The sequence below is a fragment of the Diadema antillarum genome, unplaced genomic scaffold (assembly GCF_040938485.1).
Source record: "Diadema antillarum isolate AM-2024a unplaced genomic scaffold, OU_Dant_1.0 seq00001487_RagTag, whole genome shotgun sequence".
Classification (NCBI taxonomy): domain Eukaryota; kingdom Metazoa; phylum Echinodermata; class Echinoidea; order Diadematoida; family Diadematidae; genus Diadema; species Diadema antillarum.
In genome coordinates this window covers 385,604-401,612 of record NW_027272226.1, presented here as the reverse complement: position 1 = coordinate 401,612, position 16,009 = coordinate 385,604, and the positions used below count along the sequence as shown (strand labels likewise).

At 36.5% G+C, this 16,009-nt stretch overlaps 1 protein-coding gene across 1 annotated transcript in view; it reads left to right on the top strand.

The window, feature by feature from the left end:
* Nucleotides 1–3,296: 3,296 nt before the first annotated feature.
* Nucleotides 3,297–16,009, top strand: part of LOC139709998 (uncharacterized) — an 84,505-nt gene continuing 71,792 nt past the window's right edge. The window contains exons 1-7 of the mRNA XM_071621950.1: nucleotides 3,297–3,444; nucleotides 5,026–5,139; nucleotides 7,786–7,899; nucleotides 10,398–10,511; nucleotides 13,190–13,303; nucleotides 14,689–14,802; nucleotides 15,331–15,444. Of these exons, the coding sequence (XP_071478051.1) occupies nucleotides 3,297–3,444; nucleotides 5,026–5,139; nucleotides 7,786–7,899; nucleotides 10,398–10,511; nucleotides 13,190–13,303; nucleotides 14,689–14,802; nucleotides 15,331–15,444 (832 nt within the window). The remainder of the gene's footprint in view (nucleotides 3,445–5,025; nucleotides 5,140–7,785; nucleotides 7,900–10,397; nucleotides 10,512–13,189; nucleotides 13,304–14,688; nucleotides 14,803–15,330; nucleotides 15,445–16,009) is intronic.

The following is a 16,009-nucleotide window of genomic DNA, read 5'->3' as shown; positions in this document are numbered from 1 at the left end:
CAATAACTCCATGATCCTTACCGAAAAAAAAAATAAAAAATGTAATACAGTATAACTCATGTTGGGATGCTACTTGTATAGAAACGGACATGAGAGCATATACTAGGATCTTTTCAGGTGTGTAAAAAGTCAAAATCCCCATGACAACCGCAATGGGGACAACGTATGTATAAACGCATATCTATTCACGATTTGTGCCCAAATATCAAACCTAATTTTGATTGTCAATCGCTATTTAAGCACTCTCTAAAAAACGAAATGAGTCCAAAAAATGAAAGTAATTTGATGCTAAAACAGAACCACCTTTTTTAAGAAAGTGAAAACGCTCTCCTTAATCAAATTTGCACTTCAAACACATACATTGCAATGTAGTACGAAAATTGTTATTCTTTCAGATACACTGTCACCCTTTATTATCCCAGCCGAGTTTGCCCGAAATGCATTCACAATAAAGCTGAAAAAACTGGTCACCGCGATATCTAAAGCTTTTGTTTGTCTCTTTGTTTCACAATTTCTCCCTTTTGATGAGAGCAGTCATAATCACGATTGAGTGTATAACGTTCATCTAAATAACACGAGCTATACCATGTCATATCTTTGGATCATGCAGTCCAGTAATACTGTTGTTTGTGTTCATTTCTCACTCTCTGTTTTTAGTTGGAGTTCCATTGCATTTGCTTTTTCCCCGTTGGATTTTTCATTTGAGAAAAAAAAAATATAATCATGAATGACATGCATATCATACGAGGAGAAATACAGTAATAGCAATAATCATTATACTTTTTCATTGATATTTTCTCTTTCCACTGGCGATGAAAATTATCAATGTGCCACTGTATCATTACGATGTACGACAGTGCAGTTGAAAATATTAAACTGCGTTATGTTACGGGTTTATATGCAGTGTACATTTATATCTAATAATGTTGTTTTATTTTGGTATTGATTGGTAACGGGCATCCCAGTAGGTGGTAAAAAAAAGTAAGATTATCAGGATCCCATTTATACAGAAGCAAGACAATCCCTGTAATATTGGAATTCACAGAATTAGATAACAATATTCAACGAAATAATTGTTGAGTGTACAGGTGCATTATTGGGACTTCTGCTTTAGAACGCTGGCAGCTTTTAATCCCCTGTTTTTGATATATAAGCATAGAACAAAATACATCATGACCAATTACTTTTTTAGATAGATCTCTATTCAGCAATTACATTTTCTATTTTGCTTTTCTATTTCGTCCTTTTAACAGTTCCCAATCTTTGAAGTAGTATTTTTCTGGACCATCAGAGGTATTCAAGGTAAGTACAATAATTTCATCTCTTCACTGCCGTTTTCTAGGAAACAGTGCGACAGAGATATTATCTAATAAAGTGTAAAACTGCAAGCGTTTAATTCAAGGGCATCGCAATAGTACGTTTGCAGGTCAGAACACAAACAAACACAGGCACCCACACATACACACACACAGAACAAACAGATTATAATTACGTCGGTTTGCGTGTTTTGATTAGAATGCTAAATCCTGTGAAACGTTGGAAGTCAACACATGATCTGGTTAGCCATTGTGCTTTAGTGAGTCTCTGGTATTGCGTGTGTGTGTGTGTGTGTGTGTGTGTGTGTGAATATTATATTCATACAGTGTAGCGTTAACATGAATATACAGCCTGAAATTATTTTAGATTCATCGTCCAGTGATTAAGTTTGGATACCTGAAGTTAGATCCTTAAGAAGATCCTATGAAGAGGCGACGTCAACTTTTCTTGTGGTTATAAGTTTGCTGTCGTTTCTCACTGTGCGTGTATGCGTGCGCGCGTGTGTGTCTTCTGCCTGGATATCTTAAATTTCTCCCTCCCTGTATGAAATACTATGACACAATCACAGAGTCATGTACGACCCATGGTCATGTCAAAATGGTCAACGCCCCCAGACGTCAAAAGGTCACTGCAGTGGATATCGATAATTGATCCGAGACATTCGATTAGTATACTTAAAAAAAGGCAAATAGAGACCGATATTCTGACATTATCAAGTTCAAAGTAAGGGAACATTTCGAATTATGACGCTTCTCCAACACTGTGTTTACGCCCAATGGGCATGTCTACATGCAAAGTTCACTGCCGATTTAAAAAAAAAATCAACCAAATAAGAGGATCAACTTTTGGTTGCTTTTTCTTTGGTCTTCGAGATTTCAAATTAAATGAATCTTCCATGAATTTTGTTTTATCATTATTATCATTATCATTTATTTCTATTCACATGGTGGATAGCCCTTTCAGCACAAAACTGATTTTCAAAGGGGTCCACATAAAAAATACAATACAAGTACAAATTACATAAATAACTATACCAAAAAAAAATACGAATAAATGAACTCAACATAATAAATACACGCTTACTTGCTCACTTCAAAAGCATGGAAAGTGTCCCTAGATAAATTGAATTCTCTGCCAGAGTATTCAAATGATCATTCATGATATGAATACTAATCAATGTATATAATAACTACAAAAGATATGTATATTTAAAATGCAGCCTCAAAACAAATCGTGTCTTCTAATATTCTGCTTAAAAATACAGATTGTATCACTCAATCGAATATCATACGTTAGATTATTTAATAACATTGCACTAGAATATTAAAAAAAAATCTGTTCCGTTTAAAATTTGTATTTGGTTTTGGCAAAAATATACTACATAATGTATTTCGAAGAGAGTATTGTGGAGTTTGCATGCATATTCGATTGGCAAAGTATTAAGGCGCAGTGCATGTGATGGACACCTTCAAACAGAAGAATACGATTCATTTTTTCCATCTCCTTTGAAGAGGTTCGATTCCTGACTGGTTGTATAATTCATCACTTCGTGCAAATATATCAGTATTTAGAATAACAATTATCGAAGCTCTTTTCTGTACAATGAAAAGCATATTCAGATGGGACTTGTTAGCATTGGTCCATACAGAAGAATAACCAAAATGAGATTTAATAATCGTGTGATATAACTTTTTTTTTTGTCAAAATGAGAATTCCAAAATGATTTTGCTTTGCGAAGAAATTAGATAAACTCATAACAACCTTGCTACGGATGTAATCAATATGATATTTTCAATTTTAAGTAGACACTATGGTATCGGAGGCCAGAAACATGCATGACATGATCACTTGTTAGTCCCATGCTCGCATACTACCACCTTGTTTCGAGTATATGCCATAAAAAAAACCATGTTACACATTTTAACTCTGACATATTTCATCATATAGGATCAATTGCAATACCAGATGTCTGTCCCGGAATGTCGAAGATCATTTGTCCGAGCCAATACCACAAGCCCAGCGGAAAGCACTTCCAACTTCTCCCGAAGCGCGTACCGGCGGGGCACCGTGTAAGACAGCTGCCAGAAGAAGAGCAAAGCGGTCAGATGATGTACTGCGCGAGACCTGGTGAGCCTTGACTTTAGAACCCACCACGCCCGTATAAGATGTATAAGCCCACATAGCCGATTTAGATAATGGAACCTGAGAAAATAGTCTCCTACACTGAAAATCTGGTTCCCTTAAATCATACAGACGACTGGACTTACACGCTCGCTGCAACTGAAGAATAAAGTAATCTTTCCCCTTACAGTGTCCAGCTTCTTTATAAAAGCTTAAAGCTTAAGATAGTAGGCCCTATCTTACAAAGTACACCAAACGCCTGTCTACACATCTGTAGCACAGTCGTAAAATTTTTGCAAAATACAATTGTACAGTATGAAAAATATATCGTTATATTTAAGAATGAATAAAAATGTTTGATTTGATTTTATCTATGATTTCGTAATAATTCAGATTTTCTTGTTTTTGTACCTTTAACTTATGATTAAACCATTGTCTTTCAGCCTGTCTAAACACACCCTGCCGTAATAACGGAACATGCATTGAGACGATCGATGGGTATGAATGCCAGTGTGGGCTCGGATTCGTCGGGAAGAATTGCAATTCAAGTAAAAAGATATATCATTTGATTTTTTAGTTCGGATATGCTCGTTTATGTCATCATTAGGGAGCTTTAGATTTTGACGCGCGGACGAGTGCGCTGGACGTTCTCCTCTCCCCTGCGCCGTGTAGAAAAGTAGCTTTAGATTACGCTGGGACGCAACGTATAAAAAATAAAATCGCGCCTCCATATGATCGGTGCATGAAGTATTTCTCTACGTTGCAAACTGTGCGGACGTGAAAATTGTAGCACAGTACGCGTACTGAAAAACTCAGGCGACGCAAGCTAAAAATAGATCGACTTGACGCGCGCTTCTGCGCACGCTCAGAACATGTTTTTTTTTTCCCTCTGAACGTCCGCGCGTCTAAAATCTAAAGCTCCCTATTATCTTCTAAGGTTTTTCTTACCCCCCCCCCTCTCTCTCCCTCTCTGATATCAGAGACTCCAACTCTCCCGATTTCGACAGGAGATCTCCCGCCGAAAACCCATTTTTGCAAAATCTCCCGTTCTCCCGCTTGAGAGTTAATTTCTCCCTCCCTGGCTCTGTGTCTCCCGTTGGAAAGGATTTCTTACTTATTGCTATCGTATGTTGAAGAAATAAGCCTTATATAGCACGAGAGAGCATCTAGAACTCTAGGAACTTCGCGCTTCGCACACATCAACTTGGGTCTCCCGTTTGCAAGGGGTTTCAGGCGGCAGAATCTCCAGATCAGAATGTGCTTTGGGTTGGATTCTCTGTGATATTTATAGTTATATATGTGTGTGCGTGGTGTGTGTGTGTGTGTGTATGTCTAATCGTTGATTAGGCCTACACAAATACGAATGTAATCATCCTAGTGTGCTGACAATATTTTACGTACGATTTTCCATATTATGGCAAATCGTACGTCACAAAGCGTGCGTTACGTAATGAATGGTATTCATTTATCATTTCTGATCTTATCATTTTCTAATTTCCTATTTTATCTTATGTTTTTACTTTCACTGTTCATGTTACACAATCTTTGACGTGACACACATCTCTTTATCTATTCTCATGTATACAGATGTCGATGAATGCAAAAGCCAGCCTTGTCAAAACGGTGCGACGTGTATGGACGGAGTGAATCGATATATCTGCGCATGCGTGCGTGGATATGAAGGCACTTACTGTGAAACAGGTAAACAGTTTAAAACAAACACAAGTTACAGAAACAACAACACACAAACAGTAATGTAAGTCAAAGACAACTCTCTCTATGGATTTTGTTTTTCAAACCAATTTCTATACCTGTGTAGGTCTACTGTTTGTGTGAAGTGAGAATACAGGTGTAGTGGCTGTGTTTTAATGTCCATGAGCCGTTAATGTACCTGGCCCTGTATCATTTACGGTAATAATGATTTTATAATTCCAACTTCCTGTCAAGCGGCAGCCAAGGGCGTTCATTTCGTAACCAACGTTTTTGCTGATAGCCAGAATTACGCGATTAAAGTCCGTCCCTAGGGTCTGCAGGTGCATTTAATCTGTCAGAAAGCAGCACCCGATAATTTGCTCGTACTAGTATTTGTTCAACTCGTATGCAAACCTGCTCGAGACTTGCATACGTAATAAGCTGCGGAAGGGGATTTTGTCCTTGGGCTTTCGGGAACAAAAATACACCTTGTAATCACAAATTTGATATCAAATTCAAGGAAAATATGTAAGCTATCGTCACATGTTACTCAAATTATTGTAAATAAAAAATATCTTAGCGTAATTTGAGCTTGAAAAATTATGAAAAAAAGTAATTCGTGTAGTACACGTTCAAGACGTCAAAAGAATACCAAATTCACCTTGCGTCGCAGTGAAAATGCATTATTTGGTAGTCCATCTCTTAATCTGTGTATCCATGTAAATATCTTGACAATTTGTTACTTAATCTGGTCAGGAACCAGTAAAATATACATCGATGTCAGTGCTGGTCAAGCTTGAAACCGTGCAATCTCAAGAGTAAGCTCTCTCATTGGACAGCGCTTGCATTCAGCGCTTGCATTACGTCATTACGCTGCTACGGTTTCATGCCACGTGCGTGCATAGCGCATGCTTGCATACAGGCATGCGTGTAGTTCTGTGCTTCGTACAGAAGCTAGAAGATAAAAGCTTGGTACAGCGCGAGCCAGTCGCCGAAATTACACTCTTTCGCGCCACTGTACACTTTGTGTGGAGCAAAAACTAGTATAAACTAGTATTTAAATCATGCTTTTGCTCCTTGACTCCAATATATGATGAGCATCTAAGTTTCCTCTCTACGAAAAAGCCAAAATCAGTGTAATCCGGTCAGGAACCAAAAACGAACTTTAGACGACAAAATCTTCCGTGAAAAGCAGGTAAAATCTAAGCAAATTCAACTGATTATATCGTCATGATAAGAACCGATATTATACGCAAATTTTGTATCAAAAATAAAGATCAAAATCTGGAAAATAACTTACCGTGACTTGTAGGCATGATGAATGTATGTGCAAGTCGCTACACTGTGAAAACCATAGCCCCGTCAAACTCTCGCAAAATCTCGCACGTACGTGACACCTTCCGAACGCAAAGATCGTCAACGAGATTCTGAATAAATCTTGCCGGATCGGCTCATTAGTATACGTGCTGCGGCAGCGGTCTGACTGTAATTGTTTGCATGGGTCAGAGATGGGTGAATTAATTTTTGCATCCAATCTAGAGGTCAGAGAACATTGTGAATGTAACCATGGCATGGAATTTGCCAATTCGATGGTTAGCCCACGTTATGAGTTCACCAGGAGATCTGATCAAGGCCTTCTCATATAGTAGTGCGAAAGTCTCTTTAACAATTTTGTACTGGCTGTTATGCCGGGAACTGTAGCATATCGCTGTACTGAACTTTTTCTTCCCGTTGGGAAGATAAGGACGTAGTGAAAGTGATATTTGGTGTCTCAACTTCGACATACTGTATTTTTCTTTTGCGGGGTTTATAATCATTTGTACTGCTTTTATCCTATGTCAGGACAGAAAAAGTATTTTGTGTTACTCCTATGATAATTCTTGTTGACAATCTCATGATGGTAGGCAGTACGTTATGTAGGTAGAAGAGAAGGTGTTATATTCGACGTTTATGCCCTGAAATAAACGTCAAAGATTGCTATGATTCTAGATTGAAATTATTTTGATTTGGTGAATTCAATTACGACTATCAAACAATGTTTTTCTCCGTAAAATCCCAAAATATTCTGACCTCAGTCAATAGATCTTCACATTTTTGATACAAGGGATTTTGGTGAAATTATGTCATTTTTCTATGATTAATATGAAGCTGTAAAGATGATTCTACCGACAGTTAGAATACGAAAACGAGCAATTAGTCCTCTCTCTCTCGCTCCCTCTCTCTCTCTCTCTTTCTCTCTCTATGTTTATTCATATATATTTATCTATCTTTTGCGTTTTTAGTAAAAAAAACTTGCTACCGCATCATTTTGTGTTGTCATATTTCAATATGTCGTGTGATCTTTCCCTTCCCTTTTATATACGACTCTCACTTTTAATATTACCGTCTCTCATTTTACAAAGTCCAATTGTGTAGGGTCGCCAGTTTTTGACATGGCATGGGAGGCGCTGGTCTAGGACACTAAGTTTGCCTTTTTTCGCCACCATTTTTTTAAAGTTTTATTTTTGTATCTTTTTGATGAGATGCTAAACGTATAATGATGATAATCAGTGTGATTATTATGACGTCAAATTTTAGTAATTGTTGGTGATTTTTTTTAATCATATCTTATTCTTAGCTATAATGGTAACACCGCAATATTCATATTACTTTTAGAAATCTTGGAGTGTGCCAGCAACCCATGTCAACATGGAGGAACTTGTCATGAAGCCATTAACATGTACACCTGTTCATGTCTGCCTGGATATGAGGGCTTACAGTGCCAAACAGGTAAGAATCTAATTTTTGCACCACCGGCGGGGACCATCTTAACAAAGGCACGCAATAAAAAAAAAAAAAAAAATCCTGGTGCATCGTAGAACAAGACATGCACACTTAACTTTATTCGATTGTTAAAGAGAACTCCAGACCAGTAAAAAGCTAGTTGGAAAAGAAAGAGTACCATTTTCTTCTAAACACAACAGTGAAATTTTCATCAAAATCGGGTAACGATATTGTTAAAGTTCTGAATTATAAAAAGTTGAGTTTTTGTTTTCACACAAACAGTTCATGAACAGAGTATAAATATAGAAGTACCGAGTTGATAATGTCATTGTCTTGCAATATTTGCCATGTAGTTTGTACATAAATTCCTAAAAGTTTTGTTCATTTATGGTTAAGCAAAAAAAAACCAAAAAAAAACCCTGATTTTTCGTCATTCATTTGGACAACATTGAGGTGATGATATCATAAGCTCCTCATTTGCATGTTTATATAAACTGTCTGGGTGCTATTTTGCAAAAACCCTTTAATCCTTGAATGTCATACCACTTCCTACATTAAAGTCCGATTTTCTATTTTTGTTTTTACTGTTGTGCTTATTGGACCTTACTATGTTTGTTTCTAAGCCCAGCTTTAACTGGCCTTAAAGTCTTCTTTACTAGCATCAGTGTGATCCTCTATCGATTCAAGGGCATCACAAAATAGTGAACGTGCAACTAACCTTTAAAGCATCTTGCCGTTCTATACAATCACAATATCATCTGCAGAGATTCTGTATTGAATTCTGTTAGACACTGTTGCAGAATAGACAATAATGACACATCTCGGACAGTCACAAGATTCCCGGGCGTACATTTTTCCGTAATGATACGACGAGGCACAGAGTGTATCGACCTCAAGGACAACCAATAAGATAATAACGTAACTGTATTTGCAACGGTTTTGTTACTCTGCCGAAGATATGTAAAATCAACATTTTGAGCAAGTCATTTAAAACAACTGGATATTTTCAATATGATTATCCTGCATTATGAAATGTTTCTCTTTTTTTTTCTCTCTCAATCTCTTTCCAATTTTATCTCTATGTATCATTCTGCCTTTTTGCATATTGTAAAGCCTTGTTTGATTACTATGTAACTGGACCCCATGGAAGACCAGTGGTGCCATGGCAGCACCGCTGAATATGGGCTTTCCAGCCGTTTTAAACTGTATATATTTTGTACATGTTTTTAACGGAAATAAATACCTACCTATATCTACCTACCTACCTCTTTGAATCATTCAATTTTTTGCTATGCTGTGAATGTGTTTTCACAATATGTTCTTTCTTTGTATTGGGTATTCCTCGTTTACGTAAGACTCCTCCGTGTTTCGAGAGGCACAAGTGAGATCAACCATCACTTCCCTGAGCATATTTTAGCATGTTGCTTTTGATGCTGCTGTTAGCAGCTATACTATTCAGAAAGTATATCTAAGTTTCGTTCAACGCGAATATCCTTAAAGATAATAAAAAGTTTTGGTACCTCAAAAGTTTCCTTGAATTTCCTTGTCTTAGTTTGTGTTTCAGGTTAAAGTGCCTTTCATATAACTAATACTGTGAGACTTACTCGCCCCAAAGTGCTCTCATGTCTTCATGCAATTAACTGCGACCAGCAGCCCCATACGCATAGCGACCAGCAGTCCCATACGCATAGCGTAATCGGGCTTCGCATTGTAGCATTCAGGATCATGACAAATTTAGTATCGCAGGATAAATGTCAACTTAAAATCCCAAAAATTCTTCAATTTGAAGACTTACCAATTAAGGTGAAGTATTGAAAACAGGCTTCGGGCAACGTTTGGTTCTGCCTATAGTCCCTTTCTGTTCGAATTGATGACTGAATGTGACTTGGTCGAGAGGACCTTGGGAGAGCTACCATACACTGAATACTACAGCCAGTGCATGCGAAGACATCACATGCGCACAAATTTCAAATCCATCAACGGATAAGATGTTTGTGTGCGCATGCGCTGGCCGTAGTAGTCAGTGTAGTAGCTCTCCCAAGGTCCTCTCGACCGAGTCACATTCAGTCATCAATTCGAAAAGAAAGGGACTATTGGCAGAACCAAACGTTGTTCGAAGCCTGTTTTCAATACTTCAACTTAATTGGTAAGTCTTCAAATCGAAGAAATTTTTGGATTTTAAGTTGCCATTTACCCGCGATACTAATTCTGTCATGATCCTGAATGCTACAATGCGAAGCCCCATTACGCTATGCGTATGGGGCTGCTGATTGCAGTCAGTGGTTTCGTACAATATTTATCGACGCCGTACGGCGACGGCTCTGGTACGAAACCATTATTGCATGATTACTAAGACATGAGAGCACTTTGGGGCGAGTAATTCTCACAGACAACGTACTTTAACGTGAAACACAAACCAAGACAAGGAAATTCAGGGAAACTTTTGAGGTACCAGCACTTTTTATTATCTTTAACGTATTGCCTTGTTCTGTCTCACGCTACAGATACAGACGAGTGTGCGAGCAACCCGTGTCAAAATGGCGGATCGTGTTCAGACGAGATCAATCGGTATTCATGCACGTGTGTTCCTGGTTTCCGAGGGACGCACTGTGAAATAGGTAATTACATTAAACATATATGAGCTTCTTTGTAGTTGAGCACTTCCAGCCACTACAGTTAACATGAATGCAAGATCAAAGTTTATTGCAAAACATTTTTGAGGGGAGAACAAGAAAAGGGCTGATAACGTTTCTGATTTTTCCCTTATGGCATCGTAACATATGCAAAATATATAGAATACATTCGAATGTATGACAGTCACGTGTGCGTTTAAATAAATGCTATAGACTTTATCTAGATGGGGTTTCAGGCTTATTATATATAAATATATATATATATATATATATATATATATATATACCCCACGAGCACGTAATCACACCCAATCATGTAATCTTTGTTTTCTATTGTTCAATCGTTTCCATTGTGTCATCCTATTTTTTTTTCCTTCCAGATATCAACGAATGCAGTAGTTACCCTTGCTATCGTGGAGTGTGTGAAGACCGTATTAATCAATATTACTGCGACTGTACAGGAACGGGTTACGAAGGAGGAAGATGTAACATAGGTACAGTACTGCAGACACATTTGAAGTTTTGTCATTACGCTGTGTTGGTGCTAGTAATAAGCATTGGTTGGCATTATTGGTGGAATTTAGAAAGAAATCTATGTAATGATAATCACTGATATTGTTTTTGTAAGTGTTAATTTGTTTGTTGTATTGTATTTTAAAGCGAGTTGGTTTGAGTTGTTTCAGTTTATCGCAGGCTGACATGGATGGAGGGGTTTCAGACTGTGAACGTAGCAACATATAAAGTTTCTGGAGTTTTTAACATCATGAAGATTGAGTCGGTTTTATGCCACGTTTTTTATACGATTGTTCTGTTCAGTTAGACTTCGCTGGCATGTTCGATTATTCATTTATCTGTCATGTACTATTTCGTGTCTTTCTCTCTCTACGTATATATTGTATTTGTTATGTTTCGTCATTTATATGTAAAAATGCCGCACTGAATTCACTGTAATGTTTCTTTTTTATTGGACGATTAAAATGAATTGAATTGAATCTAATTGAATTGAATTAAACTGAATTGGATTGAAATGCATCAAATTGAATTGAATTGAATTCAAATGAGACCAGACTATCATGCCCCAAATGTATCAAGATGTGTTTGGTCCCACAGTATCACATTTAGCGATGACATTACTTAAAACATCATCCTTTAATACGTTCAGTGTGTAAGAAGATAACACTCTTTGTTTCCATTATTCCATTCTATTTGGTTTCATGTACACATTTATCACATTCATTCCCATTTCAATATTTACCAAATATACCCTAAACACACCCGAAACGGGTTCAATCAAGATTAAATCTTATTTGCATCATGCACGAATGGACTACTGTAATTCAATGATTATGATGCAACAGTATCAGTGACTGATTTTGGCTCGCAAAGACAGTATCATCTATACATGATGCACAATAAATAAGAATATTAGCCATTTTTTCTCTATAAAAGGGGAGCATATCATAAAATAACCTTTCATATTTTCAGATTCATAGTTATCGGTTAACAAGTATATGGATAGATCATTACTTTAAAATCAAGTACTTAAAAAGTGTCTGTACAGGCTACACACTAATGCGTGCTCTGATAGTAGTTGCAGTAATCACTGTACACAGTTCGTGTGGCAAATTTATTCGCTGATGGCCCCGCGTGCGATTGATGAGTAGTGACAGCTTTAAATTATTTAACGAAAACGGACTGAAAAACACGTGATATATAGCATTAAAAGAAATGCCACAAATCATTTATTGGTTAATAACCCTCGGTAGGTACCACAGTGAGTGGTCTATTTCTCTCCGCAGACTAAGTAAGTGAGTAATGATAATAAAAGATGATAATGATAACAAACATAATAATTATTTTCAATAAGGTGCATAATAGTCAAAGCATGGTGCAACGCTGCATAGACCAATTTCAACGTGACCATAATGTTCCGTTCACTCTGCATATATTTTACAATGTCTGTGTGTGTGTGTGCGTGTGTGAGTATGTATGTCTGTGAAAATGGAAGTGTCTGCACTGTGCCCTACCAAAAAAAAAAAAAAAATTGCTGCGCTGTTCATTCGTTTCATTTCATTCTAGCGGGCTGGTGTCAGAAACGGATCTGACTCGCTATTAAAGGAATAGTATTTTATTGGTTGAGATGATTAAGCCTTTAACTCTTTGCATGATACTTACAAACAACGTTATGAAATTCTAACAGGAATTCAATGTTAATTTGATGAAAATTGGTTTTGAAATGGCTGAAATATCCAAAACAAAGTAAAATAAAGTGATCACTAAAAAAAAAAGTTGGGTCCCACCTGTTACTAGGATTTGCTTGTTTTGGATATCACAGCCAATTTAAAACAAATTTTCATTAAATAATCTTTGAATTCCTCTTACAAATAATAGTCTTTCCTATTTCAAAGAGGTTTCTCATTATCTAAGAAAAATAAGTTTAAAAAAATACACATTAAAAAAAAAAATAGAATCCTGAAGCCCTATCTCAACAGAATTGGTACCATCCCTTAACATAGTCACGGTGAAGGAGTATGACAAACAAACAAACAAGATAGAAGTTTAATGAATTGGTTTCAATTACTATATTTCTTTCTTTCTTTCTTTTTTGTTTGTTTGGGATGGCATCTTTTTTGTTTTGTTTGGGATGGCATCAACGATGTTAGATATCAACGAGTGTGCAAGCAGTCCATGCCAAAATGGCGGAATATGTGTAAACCAGGTCAACCAGTTTACCTGTCGGTGTCAGCCAGGATACGAGGGACCACAGTGTGAAACAGGTAATTCTGATATTTGTTGTTTGTTTGTTTTTTTGCAATTATTCTTGTTGTTATTTGTTTTTTTCATAGGAATCGAATGATAAACAAGGGAACTTATTCATGTCATTTATCCTATCTATTCATTTGTTCTGTTTATGATTATGATTATTCTATAGGGTTGGCGTATTAAGTTGTACAAAACTGGTGACACAATCTAAGTTTTATTATGCAACAGGTAGAGTGAGTCAAACAATGATGCATGTATCATGCATATACAAATTCAAAATATGAAATATCTTACTTGAAAAAAATCCAAACATCTGCAAATATATGCATTTATTTCCGTTCAAACCAAGTTAAACTCTAAAGCATTGCAACATTTTTTTACCTTTGAGCTCCAGAATACTACCCTGAAAAGTCTTTATACTGGCTTTTTTGGGGGTTGTGAAAGATGATTTGTAATTTTATTGATACAATTAATTTCCTTACTTCTTTCGCTCCCTTTATCAATATCCATTTTCGATTACCTGTTTAAAAGAACACGTGATAAAAAGAAAGAAAACAGCAACATGCACAGCAATAGGACTTGAACAAAACAAAGAGCAAGACTATATTGCATGAATTATGTCATTATATCTTTAGCATTTTCATAAATATCCTTTTGTGCAAGATTATACAATGTGTGTGTATACATATCTTGCATCATATTGCTTATTTTCAACCTAACTTAGATCTTTGACCAAAACCTTAGTTCAAATGGTTGGTGACGATGGTTATCTATCCCACTCAAATTTCTTCGATATAGACGTTCTAATCATATAAGTAATGACAATCTATATAATACCTATATGAGGAGTTCGTTCGCAAAAACCGATCAGTCCATTTTTGAAGATTTTGAAGTACGGTCTCTGTCATAAAGTACAAAATGATACCTTTTAAATGATATATTGGTCACTACATTTAATGGCACATTTTTGAAGTTATAATCAAAAGAAGCAAAAATGTTCTTATTATTTTCTTCATTAGTCTTGACCTTAAATCGCAAATATCTCCATTTGGCAAGTATGGACTTATTGGTTTTTGCGAACAAACTCTTCATATTTAGGTAGTGAATATGAGTTCAAATCTACATGATTACATATCTTTATACATATACGTTATGACCTCGACACGCCACTCTGCCCTACAGCAAAGCACATTAATGTCCACGTTGGCGCTTTCCAGCCAGGAGTATGATTATTAATGATGGTTTGAAACAATGCTTCCAGGTTAAGCAACCGTGGTGAAAATGGTATTTGAAGCGCATTGAAATTCTTAACATGTTTGAAATGCGATGTGTGAAGACAGCCTATTGTATTATGTTGCTATCATAATTAACATTTTTTTCTCTTCTCTATTTTTTCCAGAAAAAGATGAGTGTAGTAGTAACCCATGTCAAAACGGGGGAACTTGCATAGATGAAGTGAACCGGTACACCTGCACATGCGTCGCAGGGTACGGTGGATTGTACTGTCAGACCGGTAAGCGATACGGAATACTCATATTTGGAATGGACTGAACACATTAAATTGTTTTGCTTGAACATGTATTTATTCCAGGTCGTCAAGATATTGCCAAAACTTTTGGTAAGGATTTGCTTGTGCCGAAGTATACATGTTACACTCATCTTGTTCTCAGAATCTGCATGTTTGATTTGTTTTTAGTTGCATATTCATTGCTTAAGTTCCGATTGTCTAAATTAGGAATTTAAATATGTTTTTTTTTTTGTTTCTGTTTACCGTGGCAGCCCATCTATTTTAGGCTATTGAGGGTGTATTATTTTTATGTCAAAGACAATCAGGAATAACAAGTCCTGAAAAGGCGCTGTGGGATAGGAAAGGTGGACCTTTGTAAGTTTTGCTTGTCTCGCCTGTGGAGTCGACGATCGCCTGATTCTTCAAAACATTTTAAATTGTTTTACCAACGGGTTTAGTTCATGTCGAACCCTAATGTGTTGTTGCTCTCAACACATTGTATTCAGTGTTACTTTCTGGTGTTGTTTCGTGTAGACATCAATGAATGCGGCAGCGCACCTTGCGTCAATGGTGGGGCGTGTAACGACGGTGTCAATGGTTTCACGTGTTCCTGTTCTCCTGGATATAATGGAATATTATGCCAAACAGGTAATTGATTATCGAAGTCTAAAGTATGAGGAATAATCACATAGAAATTGCGTTAAAAAGGATAATGAAGTAGGTATATGGTAGTACACAGCCTCAAAATTACTTATCATATAAAATGCAGTGATTGTATCTGTCGTTATTGCATAGGATCGCCATACGAAAGACAGCTTAAACATTTCGAAAGAAAACGATTATTGTCTGAAATTGTCTGAAAATAATTAGCTTCGTCTGATAAGCATACATCATGAGAAGGTGGTGATCTGCGCCCAATCCGTACGTTTAAAGACATGTGTTTTCTTGTGTATTTTCTGAGGGTCCCATACGGTACAAGCTTTGCTTTTAGTGGAACCCTCCCTTTCCCTTCCAATCCTTGTATTATGCTTGTGTATACACCTTTAACAAATGAATTTATGTTGTATCACATGTATTTTGTTAATTTTCGTTTTCTGACATTATTACAAATATGTTCTGTTAATGCATTGTATATAATTTTCATCGTTTATTTTGTGGAAGTGAAAAATAAAGTTAAACGTTGAAAGTTGAAAGTTTACCACACTCGATGGAG